The sequence below is a fragment of the Cebus imitator genome, unplaced genomic scaffold, assembly GCF_001604975.1.
Source record: "Cebus imitator isolate Cc_AM_T3 unplaced genomic scaffold, Cebus_imitator-1.0 Scaffold22, whole genome shotgun sequence".
NCBI classification, from domain to species: Eukaryota; Metazoa; Chordata; class Mammalia; order Primates; family Cebidae; genus Cebus; species Cebus imitator.
In genome coordinates, this window is record NW_016107337.1 from 206070 (window position 1) to 223651 (window position 17582).

Sequence of the window (17582 nt, forward strand, 5' to 3'; positions counted from 1 at the left end):
AAAACCTACACCTTTGGTACACTAAAAGTCTCATGCAACAGAATAGAACATCAACAAACTTTGTCTGGGCTCTGGGTAAAGGGGGGAAAAAACTTATCTTTAACAAATCTTAATCATATATCTATGCCTCACACAGATTTGGGGTCAAACTTTACACACACATACAGAGGAAAAGTAGAATAAGCAGATTTTTGTTTGTTTGTTTGTTTGTTTGTTTAGCCATGTGGAAATCAACCACCAGAAGAACTGAAAAAGGAAGCTTAAAAATAGGGACCTCACATTGCGGGACTAGAGAAGGGGACTTTGGGACAGTGAATGATTTGCTTCATATCCAAAGCCCTCATGGATGTTTTATTTTTGTAATCATTTTCACATATTACTTTGCCTAAAATTAGATAGATAAAGATAGGTAGGTGGGTAATTAGAAGGAAAGAAAATGCATGAACCAATGTGTTATGTGATCACATTTGAATCATTCAAATCAGCTATCCTCTACTTCTAAATTATTCACAAGGGCATTTTAACTCCCTAAAGTTCATAAACAGAGTGCAAATCACCCGACCAGAAGTAATTTGCTGCTTTTAAGCCAAAGCCCTGGCTAGCTAAGGAGTTGCCTGTAGGAATTAACCAGAACAAAATCCAGATTAAACAACTAATTGGCTTGTCTACTGAAGAAAAGGAAAACAAAATACATTTCTCTACCTTAAGACAGTCATAGATACAGAGGGTTTTCAGAACCACTTCAAAGAAGATGTTTAAATCGCTGACAAAAGTCAACAAGGTGAAGCCTATAGGAGAGAACAATGAGAATGAACAAAGCTCTCATCAGAATAAACAAGGCTCTCAGCCAAGTAATCAGCCTCAGCAAACCACAACACAGGTATGTTCTCCACATTCCTAAGTAAGCTTTGATTTTCATCATTTCTTGTCTGGTAATAGCATTTAATCACTGCTATAATCTATGATTGCTTAGTAGTTTCACCCAGCACCATCTGGTACATATACTCTGTCGGGCTTATCTTTATTAATTTATATATTATATAGATATTTGTTTATAAAATGAATAATAAATGTTTAGGAGATTATATTAAGATTTGGAAAAGCCAAGTAAGACTTCTCTTTGCTGATTTTCACTTCTATGATCATCCGAAATGAAATCATTTCTCAAATATTAAATTGGTTACTTGATTTTCAAAAAAAAACATCAAGTATCCTGGTTTTAATAAACCACATTTTAACAATAGATTATCTAGAGCAATAGGAAACTTATTGGCTCTCAGTTGAGAGCAATTTTGCCACTCAAGGGACATTTGACAAATGTGGGGACATTTTCAGTTGCCACGTTCCAGGGTGGGGATGTTACTGTCATCTAGTGGGTAAAGTCTGCAGATGCTGCTAAACATCCTATCATGGACAGCACAGCCCTCTAAAACTTAGAATTATACACTACAAAATTTTAGTACTGCCAAAGTGGGGGAATCTTACTTTACACACAACGTTTCACAAGTTCCAAGTATAATCATCTGTAAAATGTATATGATAATTTCTGCTTTGTTGTGAGAACTAGAGACAATATATAAAGCACATGGTAGGTACTTTGCAAGTGGCCATTATTACTATAATTAATTATTTGTGTTTCTGTGACAGGTTTAAGTCCAAGCCGTCATTATAAGAGCAATATTTACTTAAAACTACCTAGAGAATAGTTTTCATGAATTACTCACTAGAATTACCTAAAAGAGCTACAAAAGATTTTTAGAGCAATAGTTATTTTCCCCTCTGAAAGAGCTGGAAGAGAGATGTCAAGTACAAGGAGGAGTGCTCCTCAGGGACTAGGGGAGCATGGTCCAATGGTTCGTGTTTAAATGAGCCTAGAGGATAGACAACACTGAGATTATTTAACATTGGCCATGGAAAACCTTCCTTCCTTTTCTGATTAATGTTGATTGCTTTGCAGTAGAGAGGAGATGAGGCAGATTGTGTTAGTATTGCTTCGTGAGAGCGCCCTTGACTTCTTTCTAATTCTTATGCCGAAATAAATAATCACACACTAAAAGTTATTTATGTGTTTAAAAACTCATACAATGTCACAAATATTGAGCTGGTACTTCCCTTCAGCTAGTATTGCTGTATTTTGCTCTGGGAAAGTCACTACATTCGTGGTTAACTCCTGGCTACTGTGATTATTTTCCCAAAGAGCACATAAAAACAGCTAACAGCTAATATTTTATTCTCTTAGAGAACATTGTAGCTAACAGCAATTGCCATGTGCCAAGCAAGGTGCTAAGCCCTTTTCTAGTACTACTGTATTTAATCCTCACAACAGCCACAGGTCCTATTATAATTCGCTGCTTACACAGGTAGCAAATGGCAGAGCCTGGATTGGGACCAAGTCCCATCTGACTTCAGCACCTGAGAGCCAAATCACTAGGCTATACTGCTTCAAAACAGGAGGGATATTAGTTGAGTCAACCCTTTAAGATATTTGCCTACAGGATAAAAAGATGTTAGAGAGAAGGCAAAAAAAAGAACAGAAACTTATTAAAGAGTTGTCTTTCCTTTCAAAATAGGAATACTGGAGAAGTACTTAGATTAGGCACAGGTAGAGCACTACTTAGGTATATCCCATGCTATTCTAACAGCCTTAATATGTGGTGAGTATTAATCATGAAGTCTACTGGCATCACATTATATCTTTTTTTTTTTTTTTTGAGACAGAATCCCATTCTGTCACCCAGGCTTGACTGCAGAGATGTAATCTTGACGCACTGCAACCTCTGCCTCCTAAATTCAAACGATTCTCATGCCTCAGCTTTCCAAGAAGCTGGGATTACAGGTGCATACCACCACACTTGGCTCATTTTTTGTATTTTTAGTAGAGACGGGGTTTTGCCACATTGGCCAGGCTGATATCAAACTCTTGACCTCAGGTGTTCTGCCCACCTCGAACTCGCAAAGTGTTGGGATTATAGGCATGGGTCACTGCCACATTATATTTTAAAGCTCATATTTGAAGAATTATTTGCATCTGTTCCTCCAAGAACATGTGAGTATAGGAAAAAATAGTTTATCTTCAATTTCAAATATGCCAAATGTTAAAAATGACAGAAAGTTAAAATCCTATTTTCTTTCATGGAATTTGATCTTTTAAATGGCATTTAAACAATAAGCCTCTGAACTATGAATAAATGATTAGAGTCTTATAGAAAATATCTAGGAATAAATATATCAATGTATATTGTGCTTTTTAAGGAGTCATTTAAAGAGCTCATTTACAAACCAAAATGTCATGGGTAATTCCCACCTATCCATGAAAAATAATTCAAGAACTGCAAATCAGTTTAATCCAAATTCTCTCTCTTGCCCCAGAATAAGACACTGTTCACATAAATCTACATATGTATACACATAAAGACCATAACAGAAAAGTTTATGAATAACATCGTCATTGTAACAATGCAAAAAGACTTGATTGAAGTCAGAAGGCTTTTCACTGTTTATAAATAGTCCTGGATTTATACCTTTCTAGCTATGTTCATATAAACTAGCCACTTAATCAATTTCATATTCAATAACAATAATATTAATAATAATAGCTGTCTTGCCTAACATATATGGTTATTGTGAGGCTTAAGTGAAATCAGCCAATTAATTTATTTTTTAGTTTTAAATGTTTCTATGACATACAAGGCTTAAAAATAATGTCAAAACTCCATAGCAGGCACACAAGACTCTCAATGTCCTTCTGGTCCCTGCCTAGCCTCAAGCCTCATCTACTCACCCTTTGCCCCATCCAGCTGCTCCTACTGTAGCTTCTCCCCACCTATGTGGGGTCATGCCTTTGGCTTTTGCTAAACCTGGGTCATCTGTCTGGAATGTTTTCTAAGTCTTCTCCATGTGGAAAACAAAAATCTGATCTTCATAAAATCAAGAGTCACTTTCTTTGGAATAGTTTCCTTCCTTTCCCTTCTACTCCAGTAGAATTGACCACTTCATGTTTATGCCCCATCCTTATCCTCTACAGACGCTGTCTCATCACCTACATTTTTTTGCACTTAACATTTTTGTGTGTTTGTTTCCCCTTCTAGACTGTGCATAGCTTGGGAGTCAATCTTTCTATATTCTAATCTCATATTTTGGTTCACTCTGCCCCTGTAGGAACAGCCTGAGGCATACACTGGCCATGTGCAGTGTGACATAACGACATTTCAAAGGAAAGCTTAGATGATCAGACAAATAATGAAGTAGAAGCAGATGAAATCATGGAGAGAAGAAAGAGGGCCATGTGTGAATGGGACCAAATTGCCTTCTCTCCACTGTTTTAAGTTCTACCACTAAAGACCTAGACCAATGCTAGGCCTATGGGAAGTAAACAGCAGAACTGAAGGGATGTGAGCATGAGAAACACAGAGTCCATACTGTAAAAAACCATAGGGATCCTGTGACTAACAAGCTGTGGAGGCTGAGGTTGATTATTCAATAGTAGGCCAAGAACGCCCATTTTAAGTGCAAGAATCACTTTTAGTGCCTCATGAACAGTCCATTTTAATGATCCGATTGACAATTGAGTGGAAAATGGTGTTACATTTTACTTTCAACTTCATTTTTATGTAAATTCATCACATGCAATCTCTATTTTTTTCTTCAAAGGAAGAAAACAAAAGTGAAGAGAAATCTCTCAAAACCAAGTCAACTCCAGACACGTCTGAAGAGCCACACACCAACATACAAGGTCAGAATGCAATCTCCAAATAAAACCTAGAAAGTGAAATACATATTTCTCTGAAATGTGTTGGCCAATGAAACATTTGTTCTTGAGTAGGTAAATTATCTAGGGTCACACTGAGGTTATTTGAAGATCTGAATAGTCTCAAAAACTATATATCCTCATTCAGTAACTCATTTGTCCATTCAATAGATGTTTTTTCATTAGCTGCCATGTGCCAGGCACTGTTCTATGGGCTGGAGTTGCAGTGAGCAACATGGACCGAGTCTGGGGTCACATGGAGCTTGTAGTCTAAAGAAAACGAAACACATCACAGATAAGTAAGCACATTGTGAACAACATGATTCCAGACATTGAGAAGCAATATAAAGACACTAAAATGAATGTGGATTGAACGCATTTAAAGGTTTAGCACTCACACCTCTGCTCCCTCTTGCTAAACTCTCTCCATTAGAAGGTTAATCTCCTAAGGCTACCACACTTGTTTCTACAGGGATGATTCTAAGTCCCTATCAGGTCAATTTCTTTTTTTAAGACTGTCAGCAATATTTTCCAAATCACCACTAGATGTACATGCCTGTATATTGTGCTGCATCACAGAGAAAGCATGTCTAAAACTAAATTCCTTATCTTCCCCTACAAATACACTCCCTTTCCTGATTTTTTTTTTTTTTTTTTGAGTTGGAGTTTCGCTCTTGTTACCCAGGCAATGGCACAGTCTTGGCTCACCGCAACCTCCACCTCCTAGGTTCAAGCAATTCTCCTGCCACAGCCTCCCGAGTAGCTGGGACTACAGGCACGCGCCACCATGGCCAGCTAATTGTTTTGTATTTTTAGTAAAGATGGGGTTTTACCACTTTGACCAGGATGGTCTCGATCTCTTGACCTCATGATCCACCTGCCTCAGCCTCCCAAAGCACTGGGATTATAGGCGTGAGCCACCGTGCCCAGCCCCCTCTCCTGATTTATTTCTATCCCTGGTACTATCATTCTTTCAGTCTCCCCACCTCAAAATATCGCTTGGGCTTTATTCCTTTATCTAGGATGTCCTGTAAAGAAAATTAGTCACCAAATCTCCTTTCATAAGGACCCTGACACCCATTTCCTTTCCTTCCAGGCTCAGCAATACCGTCCTGGCTCAGGCCCTTATTAGTAGCTCATGTCTGCACTACTCCTGGGCTAAGTGGTTGTTTTTGTTTAGAACTCTATTTTATCCATCTCTCCCCCCGTTACCCAGCCCAAACACTGTTAGCAGATTATTGTCCATTAACCACCACTTTGATCTCAACCTTTGCTCAAGAAACTTACGTGCTTGCATATTGCCTGCATGACAAAATCTAAATTCCTCTACCTGACTTTGTAGAACTTAATGTGATCTATTATCAGCCCCCCTTTTTAGACCCTCTATCCTACTTCTCCCCAGTAGAAACACTACCCCCTAACCAAAAAACTACAAAAATGATAGGTAAATCACTAGAACAGAGTGTTTTGTTAGATAATAAAAATAAAATTATTGCCATAAAACTAACACAAATGTTTTACTTTTCATCCATTAGACAAAGCCTGTGTATGATGATTGTTAATGACTTTCTATTTGTACTAAAACAAATATTGGAACTGGGGCACAACTGAGCTTTTACTAGCCCAAATGTCCCATCTTTAAGGAAGAAAAATAAGAAATACACAAAAATTACAAGCAAGATTATAAATTTAAAAACAAATCATAAGAAATGTTTCAAATAAACAAATTCCTGTCAAGCAATATCCCCACAGTAAAAGTACCGAAACCATTATCATAAGTAAATTAACACAGGAACAGAAAACCAAATACTGTATGTTTTCACTTGTGGGAGCTAAACATTGAGTACACATGGACATAAAGATGGGAACAACAGACACCAGGGTCTAGTTGAGGGTAGAGAATGAGAGGAGGGTGAGGACAGAAAAACTACCAATAGGGTATCATGCTTACTACCTGGATGATGAAATAATCTGTATGCCAACCCCCCATGACATAAAACTTGCCTATATAATAAACCTGCACATGTACTCATGAACCTGAAATAAAAGGTTTTTTGAAATTTTCAATTTTTAAATAATACCAAATTTCAGTACTATCTTACTTTAATTTGGGAATGCTACATTAAACCTGTTGTGTAATAAAGAAAACTTTTTTTAAAAAAAAAAAGGACCACTCAACAAATGGCCCCACCCTCATACTTACTGTTTCTATTCAGGAGAAAAGGAAAGGATCTATATGAAGAAAATAACTGAATTGTACAGAGATATGTAGAATAAACTTAAATAACTGGAGGGAAATATGTATTCATTTGGGAGGATAATATTATAAATAAAGATATTGATTTTTCCTAAATTAATTCATATTTATACTTTTTATAGCCTTCTATCTACTTACAAATAATTTTTTTTAAAGGGAAGAAAATTCACTTTACTTTTCTTGACTTTATTTTCTTATTTTGAAAAGCATGTCTGTGTTTTCACTGTGCAGTTTAGAATGTAGAGAATACTTGTTCATACATAGACCAGGTGTTTTTGCCACTATCTTTCTTCTGTATTTTTATCTCAGCCACAAAGATAGGAAAACAGTATTTTCCAAATAGACAATCAGCATTGACTTACCCAAGGAGTAAGTGGGGAAATAAAAAAATGTTCTACAACACATTGTTCAAAATGAAAGCAATATAATAATACTTCATAACTGATGACTAAAGCTAGACTGCTCAACTGCTAGGTTATCTGATTTAAAATATCTAGGATAATGTTTCACTGAAAGAAGAAAGCACTTAATAATCCTAAAACTCTATCTGATCCAAATTCATATATATAAAACTTCCACAAATAGTAAAAATCATATACCAAGAGGACATTGTAAAAAATGTGGTCTTGCCTTGTTTTATCTGTAATTGAAGACCATTATTCAATCTTCGAATTTGTTTAAAAGGTGAAGGCTCTTTTGAAGATTATGCAACAATCTTTAATGCATACGGCAAAATGTGATTAACACATGGAAGTGCTGAGGAAGAGAGAAACATTCTGATAATTCAAGCTACAATTCTGTTTTTCTGAGTTACTTTGTAATAGTAATGGTTTAAATCTACAGTTCTTTGCACAGAAAAATACAACTTTACATAAAACCAAGGATCACACCTCTGAAAAACAAGCTTATTCTTATCTTTGTTGTACTTTTTTCAAAGTGTATTTCTAAACTTAAGTTTTTCATAGCTGGTAATAAAAACTCTTTTGTGGAAGTTTCATTTAACAGAGGAGCTATTTGAGTAGAAGTAAAAAGTAGTTTCATTTAAATCTGCAGACTTAGCATGTCTCCAAAGACTTTAATAGGAATAACAGTTATATTTAAGATATTTTGTCTTGAAAAAGCAAAATTATTAGTGTTTAAAGATAGCCTCTGATATGTGCTTGATATTTTTGTGTTCACTTCAAAACATGCAGGTGCAATGTCATAAAATCTGCAGATGTTGATTTCTGATTATAGAACCCTTATCTTCTGCAGAGCATGGTTTAATTTCTATCTACCATGGAAATGAAGAACACAACATATTTTGGATTCAAATAAAGATAACTTACTAAGGTCCTCTTTTGATTATAATCATCTTTCTTAGGCATCTACTTCATTTATATTACATTAAATGCTTCTTTAAATAAATTTCTCCGTACCAGTAGAGGAAATGTAAGCAATTTACCTAGTGGCTTGTGGTGCTTTCAAGTGACATTATTTGTGTAGAAGTGGGTCAAAGTTGAGTGCCCATTGCTAGTACAGTGTGGTAAGCTGATTAATGGCTATCCAAAGATGTCTACACCATAATCTGTAAAATCTAAGAATTTGGTAGCTTACATGGAAGAAAGTTGCTAATGTTATTAAGGATCTTGAAATTGGAAGATTATCACAGATTATTCAGGTAGCCCCAGTGGAATCCAGGGGTTCTTATAAGACTGAAGCAGGAGAGTCAAAGGCAGGAGATGGGACAATGAAAGCAGAGGTGGATTGATGTTCTCTGGAGGTGGGGGAAGGGACCAGGACCCAAGGAGTGCTGTGACCTCTAGAAGCTGGAAAAGACAAGGAATGGATTCTCTCCTGAAGCTTCCAGGAGAACACAGCCCTTCAAATGTCTTAGACTTCTGACTTTCAGAACTACAAGACAACAGGCTGTGTTGCTTTAAGCCATTACTTTTATGGGAATTGATTACGGCAGCAATGGAAAACTATAACACATACAGTTTTAAGATGATTCCAAATTAAAATATAAAATGCAACCATTTAAAAAATGAAATTGAGTTTTCCTACAATAATGTAAATTCATAGTAAAGACAGTATACTATATCCAAAAAAGAGCATTTGAGAATTTGACACCCCCAAATTCAAATCATAACTCTGCTACTTTCTAACTCTTTAGTTGAGGCATTTAACATCTTTGCATGTCATTTTGCTCATGTATAAAATAAGGACAATACTGCTATCAGTGTTGGGTTATGAGTGAGAATTAAATTAGTTAATATATACAAAGCATTTCTCATGGAGGTTGATAAATCCCAACCCTGATAGAAGCCAGATAGCATAAATGAGGAGCATTCATTCATGCCCTGTCTGAAGAGATCAGAGGCTACTCAGCTCCACCAGTAACTGTCACATGGGGATGCAGGTCAAATGCTGCCAGATGTTACACTTGTCAAGAGAAACCAGAAACACAAATGTTAATTTGAAAGATCTCAATTTTAAAATGTTGACTTCTTTAGTGTTTAAATATTTATTCTCTTTCTTAAATCACTGGGAACAAAATAACTGAATTCTTATCAAATTCAGTCTACAAGACCATTTTGCGACCTCTAACCACCCATATGGTAGATATGTGATGTTGTCTGTATTGATGAACAATGAAATCCCTGGGCAAAATTCTGCATCTGTCAATGCTTTTAGTGATCCTCTTACTTTTCCATTCCTCTTTGCTCATAACCTCCATCCTAGTCTTTGTTTTGTAAACAGACTGCAAGTAGGGTGGCCTCCCTGGAAGTGCTTGCCAAATAGCTTTCCACAGCCAAGACCCCTAAGTTCCAAGTCTAGCACAATTCCAGATCTACAGAGGTGCCTCCAGCCTTGCCCAGGTTTCTATCCTCTTTCCAAACTGGCCCAGCCTACATCTCAGCCAACTCTCATTTTGGGCAGCAGTCTAAAGCTAAAAACTGCTCTGGAGCTAAATCTGCTCTAAAAAAAATTAATAAAGCTGGCCAGGCACGGTGGCTCATGCCTATAATCCCAGCTCTTTGGGAGCCCAAGGCAGGAGAATTTCTTGAGACCAACCTGGACAACATAGTGAGACCTGACCTCTATCCTTCCAAGTTTTTATTTATCAGCTGGGCATGGTAGCATGTGCCTGTAGTTCCAACTACTTAGGAGAATGATGAGGGAGGATTACTTGAGCCCAGGAGTTTGTGGTTGCAGTGAGCTATGGCCATGCTACTGCATTACAGTGTGGCTGACTGAAAGAAACCCTGTCTCTTAAACCATAAATAAGAATATAAAATAAAGCCCAGTTTTTCAGAAAAGGTAGTAAGTGTTTAAATAAGAAATCACTCTTCAGTCCTTGGCAGTAACAATTAGCAAATACAATTTAATGTGTCCTGTGTGGAATAGAAAAACAACTAGGCCATCTACTGAAATTTACTTTACAAAAAGCAGTAAAGACTTCTCTGTGTAAGATCAACCAGTTCAATTGGCATGCGTAAGCAGTACTAATATGGCTAATTTTAGTTCTATAGTCCACTCCCTGTAACTTTCAGTCCTATTTATCAGCCAAAGGATAAGGTGGGAATAGAGACATCCTCCTAAAAAATATATACAACTTTTAATCAAAACTACTCAAGCAGATTTCTCAAAGAATTTAAAACAGAACTACCATTCTGTACCAGCAATCCCATCACTGGGTATGTATTCCAAAGAAAATAAATTGTTCCACCCATAAGACACATGCATTCTTGTATGCTCATTGCTGTGCTATTCACAATAGCAAAGACATGAAATCAACCTAAGTGCCCATCAACAGTGGATTGGATAAAGAAAAGGAGGCACATATATACCATGGAATACCACACAGCCATACAAAAGAATGAAATCATTTCATTTGCAGCAACATGGATGCAGATGGAGGCCATTATCCTAAGCAGATTGGGGCAAAAACAGAAAGCCAAACACCACATGTTCTTACTTATAGGTGGGAGCTAAACACTGGGTACTCATGGACATAAACATGGGAACAACGGACTCTGCAGGCTACTAGAGGGAGGAGGGAGGGGGAAATAATTGAAAAACTAACTGTTTCACCTTAGAGGGATATAAAAAATAAAATAATAACAAAAAAAGAAAAATTAACTGTTGAGTACTCTGCTCACTATCTGTATGGCAGGATCATTCATATCCCAAACTTCAGCATCATACAGTATACCCATGTAACAAACCCACACATGCATCCCCTGAATCTAAAATAAAAATTTAAATAAAAAAAAGACTCAACATATTTATTTCTATCATCCAAATAAAAATAGTCTTATGTGGCAAAAAATCACAAGTATCCTTAAAAAGTGATACCTGATATGATGATAAATAAAAGAACTGAGAAATGAATATAGTTGGCATGACATTTCAGAAAATTTAGCCTAGAAAAAAGATAAATATTACATGCTTTCTAGTTTGAAATGATGAAGAAAATTCCTAAGTATGCTGGTTTGTCAAGGGACAGAGACATAATCAGGACTCTCTGAGTGGCAGGGGCTCACTGTAAGAAAATTTGTGGATAACTGGAGCTGAAAAGCCATTTGGGGGAGGCTTTCAGACTGAGGCAGCCTAGGAGCTAATTACTTTTTCTCCCTTTCCCTCACAATGAATAGGGCTTCATTTCTCATGACTGCTGTTTTCTCTGTGTATCTACTCTGGACTGCTCTCATTTCCATTTACTCATTTTCCAGTCCAAATTCCAAAAGGAGTAGTCTGACTGACTTGGATAACAACCACTTTTCCCCCATTGAACAGAGCCCTTCAGGCCACCATTGGGGTTGCCAGCCAGCGGTGGACAGGCTACCCTCTTGAGATTAGGTGCCCAGCACGTGCATGATCGGTAACCATTCCTGCATGTAACACAGCACAAAGCTCCCTCACTGAAAAGAGCGAAGTTTGGCATAGAAAGCATACCCTGTTTTAAATATTGAATAGAGAACAGATTCTGACTGATAAAATTACTGTCATTACGTGTTTCATAAGCTAAAATCTTAAGAGACCCTAACCAATGTGGATAGGATGGATTTTTTTTCCTTTAAAATGCCTTTTTTGTTGTAGTTTGCATGATTTAAATATATTTGCATAATTCAATTAAACGCTGTGCTTTTAGGCTTCTTTCTGCCAAAGAATATAGCTGACTTATGGAAAATTACATTACAATTTTCTGGTTCCTGGGCTCTGTTAAGCAAATGAAAGGCATTGCATCATGCCCCACATACGTCAGTGCTATGAAGACCTGAGTTAATGTACCTTTTATTTTCTTTTTCTTCTAAGCAATTTACTCCAGTCTGGCTCATGGAACACTTTGTGTTTGCATTTTTCTCAAAGGGAGTCTTTATCTAATCCTCACAGAAATTCCCAGGACAAAAGTATTTTTCATTTTATGGATGAGGAAACTGTTATAGAAAAGCGACTTATCCAGAGTCACCCAGAGAATTAGTTATGTAGGGATTACAGGTCTCTGTTCGGTATCCAGCACTGGTAACCCTCCTTAATACCTATATAAAAAATGTGTTTTCTAGATGAATAGATCTCAGTTTTTAAAAAGTCCCTGAAACCTAGCATGACACTGAGAGAGGACCAGATTCATCCAACCTAACACAGTAACCAAGCTACCTTAGATGAATCCATGTTCTTTTTCCTTTGGTGATTTGCACATTTCTTTACTTGTGATGATGTATCCTAAGTCAAAAATCTTCCTAAATACAAAGGACACTTCAGGACTTTAGAGCACTTTAAGGCTGTCTAGAGGACACCTAAGCTTTGACCTCATGCAAAGACCCTATCCTACCTCAGCACAGGCTCCCTTAGCACAGGCTTAGATTGGCTGGAGGCTCCTAAGTACCACCAGCCAACAGGGCCTTTGGCAATCACAAATCAATGCATTTTGTGTTTAGACTAATTGCTAGAATGTTTGAAGGGTTTGCATGTCTGTTTTGTTAATTCATTGATAAGTCATTCTTCTGCTTTCTAGACTAATGGAATAAATCTATTTTCTTTTCTATGTAACAGCCTTTCCATGAATTTGAAATAGCTATTAGGTCACCAGCTAATCTTAAATCCTTTACCAAAAGACCCTAAGTTCCTCAAAGCATTTCTTATATGAGATGGTTTCCAGAACTCTCATCCATTCTGAGTCCTTCTCTGGAATTTTTAGAAATTACATGTATGCCTCTTAATATAAAGTATGCCATTTTTCTGTTTTTATGAATGCCATTTTAAAACACTCAGATTCCATTTTATGTGCATTGCTGTAATGCCTGTCAACTTCCTCCATGTTGTTTGACAATCTACAAAGATATAATAAAATTTCAAGTGTGATTAAAGTATTATAGTTAAAATTATTCTAAGCACACTAGATAATCCAGCAACTCTGAAATTAACCACAAGCTGAGTGAAAAATGCAATCTTAGGCCCTGGAAAATCATCATTAAGCATACGCTTCTTAAAACTGTTATTCCTTAACTCCAAATGTTCATTTAGATGAAAATAATGGTAGCATTTATGCATCTAATCAAAGTACTCAGACTGTGTCTTTATTAATGCATCTAACATCTGCTCAGGTACTGGCGGCTCCTACTAAAAGATTTATTTTTGAGACAGAACCCACATTTATTTGATGTCCTAAGAATTAGACATTTGACCAAAGTAATGTCATCCCACACACCAAAGATTTCAACCAATTAAGGCATTGTCAAGTCTTGTGCTTTTCTTATATTTATTCAAAACAAGCCAATTGAGTGCCTTTTTAATTTACAACCTTATTCCCATATTAGGTTCTTTCTTTGAATCCCTCCTTTCTAGCCTTTATGTAATGTCACTGATAAAATGTGGAAGGTTAATGGATTTCCACATCACTTATTTCCTCACCTGAAGAGAGAAGCAGATGTTTCACATCTGCTCGTGTGTGCTGCTACAGCATGTTGTGCTGCTACAAGGGACCAAGGAGATTGGAAGTATATTCCACAGGCCCAGTGTCAGACACTGCCAGGCTCAAGATGGAATCAGCTGGGCGTGTGGAGAGCAAACTCAATAGTACTTATTTTTGCACATTTGATAAAAGCAACCATGTCAGAACACTTTGATTCCAGATTTCACTATCTGCCACAGGCACACATTCCAGAGTAGAATTTGACCAAGTGTACTGATGAGATCTGGCAATTGCTATACATTGTACAAACAGCCCCACTGGCAGAAAGACTTACACTATTCATTTGGGCAGCTATGAAGTTGAGAATCCTGCTGTCCATGTGTGAAGCTGGGAAGAAGCACATTGTGCAGTTGACAACACTTTACCCAGATGCCAGAGCAAGATTTTCCTTGTATTTTAGATTTCTCTTTCATGATGAGGATGATGCAAACACTCTGACCATCTGTTTCCACAAACAAATAACATGTTGCATGGATAAAAAGACACCCACACTGAACTACAGTTGACAGGCATTCTTTTGTTTTAAGTCTTCATGGGTTGTTGTTTTTTTTTTTAAGTTGTTGTTCTGCTTTGAATCCAAGAATAGGACATAACTGGTTTCTTATCTTCATCAATAAGCTATTAATGAGGATTTATTTGGTAATTAAATGCTTATCCACAAATCAAATTAGGCTGAAATTAATGTATAAATATCCCAGGCTTGTCAAAATAGAGGCAGTGTTATTTTAGAAAGGCTTGGTAATATCTAGAGATCTGGTAAGTTGCTAAGATCTACCTAGAATTAAATTGATCCAAATGTTATGGTGTTAAATAAACATTCTTATTAAGAATGGACAAAAAGAACTATTGCAGAACAGTTGGTCATTCCATTGGCCCCAGCAGAAAAGTTAATACTGAAAATGCAATACATATGCTGTAGCTTGAATGAGAATTAGAGGAGGTATAAGATGCATCTTATATCCACGGGGCTTTATAAGAAATGGCCTACCAGGCACAGTGGCTCACACTGATAATCCTAGCACTTTGGGAAGCTGAGGCAGGCAGATTGCTTGAGCTCAGGAGTTCAAGACCAGCCTGTGCAACATGACAAAATCCCATTTCTACAAAAAATACAAAAATTAACCAGGTGTGGTGGCTCACACCTGTAGTTCCAGTGATCCATGAAGTAGGAGGATCACTTTAGCCCAGGAGGTCAAGGCTGCAATGAGCCGTGATCATGCCACTGCACTCCACACTCCAGCTTGGGTGACAGAGTAAGACCATGCCTTTTTTTTTTTAATTGCATTTTAGGTTTTGGGGTACATTTGAAGAACATGCAAGATAGTTGCATAGGTAAACATATGGCAGTGTGATTTGCTGCCTTCCTCCCCTTCACTTATATCTGGCATTTCTCCCTATGCTATCTCTCCCCAACTCCCCACCCTCCACTGTCCCTCTCCCATTTCCCCCCAACAGACCCCAGTGTGTAGTGCTCCCCTCCCTGTGTCTATGTGTTCTCATTGTTCAACACCCGCCTATGAGTGAGAACATGCGGTGTTTGATTTTCTGCTCTTGTGTCAGTTTGATGAGAATGATGGTTTCCAGGTTCATCCATGTCCCTACAAAGAACACAAACTCATCGTTTTTGATGGATGCATAATATTCCATGGTGTATATGTACCACATTTTCCCTGTCAAGTCTATCATCAATGGGCATTTGGGTTGGTTCCAGGTCTTTGCTATTGTAAACAGTGCTGCAATGAAGATTTGTGTGCATGTATCCTTATAGTAGAATGATTTATAATCCTTTGGATATATACCCAGCACTGGGATTGCTGGGTCAAATGGAATTTCTATTTCTAGGCCCTTAAGGAATCGCCACACTGTCTTCCACAATGATTGAACTAATTTACACTCCTAACAGTGTAAAAGTGTTTCTATTTCTCCACATCCTCTCTAGCATCTGTTGTCTCTAGATTTTTTTTTTCTTTTTTTATTGCATTTTAGTTTTGGGGGTACATGTGACAAACATGCAAGATTGTTGCATAGGTACACACATGGCAGTGTGATTTGCTGCCTTCCTCCCCTTCACCTATATCTGGCATTTCTCCCCATGCTATCTCTCCCCAAATCACCACCCTCCATCCCTCCTCCATTTCCCCCCAACAGACCCCAGTGTGTAGTGCTCCCTTCCCTGTGTCCATGTGTTCTCATTGTTCAACATCCACCTATGAGTGAGAACATGCGGTGTTTGATTTTCTGCTCTTATGTCAGTTTGTTGAGAATGATGGTTTCCAGATTCATCCATGTCCCTACAAAGGACACGAACTCATCATTTTTGATGGCTGCATAATATTCCATGGTGTATATGTACCACATTTTCCCTATCCAGTCTATCATCGATGGGCATTTGGGTTGGTTCCAGGTTTTTGCTATGGCAAACAGTGCTGCAATGAACATTCGTGTACATGTGTCCTTATAGTAGAACGATTTATAATCCTTTGGATATATACCCAGCAATGGGATTGCTGGGTCAAATGGAATTTCTATTTCTAGGTCCTTAAGGAATCGCCACACTGTCTTCCACGATGACTGAACTAATTTACACTCCCACCAACAGTGTAAAAGTGTTCCTATTTCTCCACATCCTCTCCAGCATCTGTTGTCTCTAGATTTTTTAATGATTGCCATGCTAACTGGCATGAGATGGTATCTCCATGTAGTTTTGATTTGCATTTCTCTGATGACCAGTGATGATGAGCATTTTTTCATATGTTTGTTGGCCTCATGTATGTCTTCTTTTGTAACGTTTCTGTTCATATCCTTTGCCCACTTTTGAATGGGCTTGTTTGTTTTTTTCTTGTAAATCTGTTTCAGTTCTTTGTAAATTCTGGATATCAGCTCTTTGTCGGATGGGTAGATTGCAAAAATTTTTTCCATTGTGTCGGTTGCCAATTCACTCTAATGACTGTTTCTTTTGCCGTGCAGAAGCTGTGGAGTTTGATTAGGTTCCATTTGTCTATTTTGGCTTTTGTTGTCAATGCTTTTGGTGTTTTGGTCATGAAGTCCTTGCCTACGCCTATGTCCTGAATGGTTTTGCCTAGATTTTCTTCCAGGGTTTTTATGGCATTAGGTCTTATGTTTAAGTCTTTAATCCATCTGGAGTTAATTTTAGTGTAAAGTGTCAAGAAGGAATCCAGTTTCTGCTTTCTGCACATGGCTAGCCAGCTTTCCCAACACCATTTATTAAACAGGGAATCCTTTCCCCATTGCTTGTTTTTGTCACGTTTGTCAAAGATGGGATAGTTGCAGATATGTGGTGTTGCCTCTGAGGCCTCTGTTCTGTTCCATTGGTCTATATCTCTGTTTTGGTACCAGTATCATGCTGTTTTGATTCCTGTAACCTTATAGTATAGTTTGAAGTCCAGTAGTGTGATGCCTCCTGCTTTGTTCTTTTTGCTTAGGATTGACTTGGCTATGTGGGCTCTCTTTTGGTTCCATATGAAGTTTAAGGTGTCTTTTTCCAGTTCTTTGAAGAAGGTCATTGGTAGCTTGATGGGGATAGCATTGAATCTGTAAATTACTTTGGGCAGTATGGCCATTTTCACGATATTGATTCTTCCTAACCATGAACATGGAAT

The 17582-nt window shown here is 37.5% G+C and overlaps 1 protein-coding gene across 1 annotated transcript in view; it reads left to right on the plus strand.

Moving 5' to 3' along the window:
• Positions 1 to 605: 605 nt before the first annotated feature.
• Positions 606 to 17582, plus strand: part of CNGB3 (cyclic nucleotide gated channel subunit beta 3) — a 158980-nt gene continuing 142003 nt past the window's right edge. Inside the window, exons 1-2 of the mRNA XM_017521803.2 lie at positions 606 to 880; positions 4651 to 4732. Coding sequence (XP_017377292.1) covers positions 752 to 880; positions 4651 to 4732 — 211 coding nt within the window. The 5' untranslated portion in view covers positions 606 to 751. The remainder of the gene's footprint in view (positions 881 to 4650; positions 4733 to 17582) is intronic.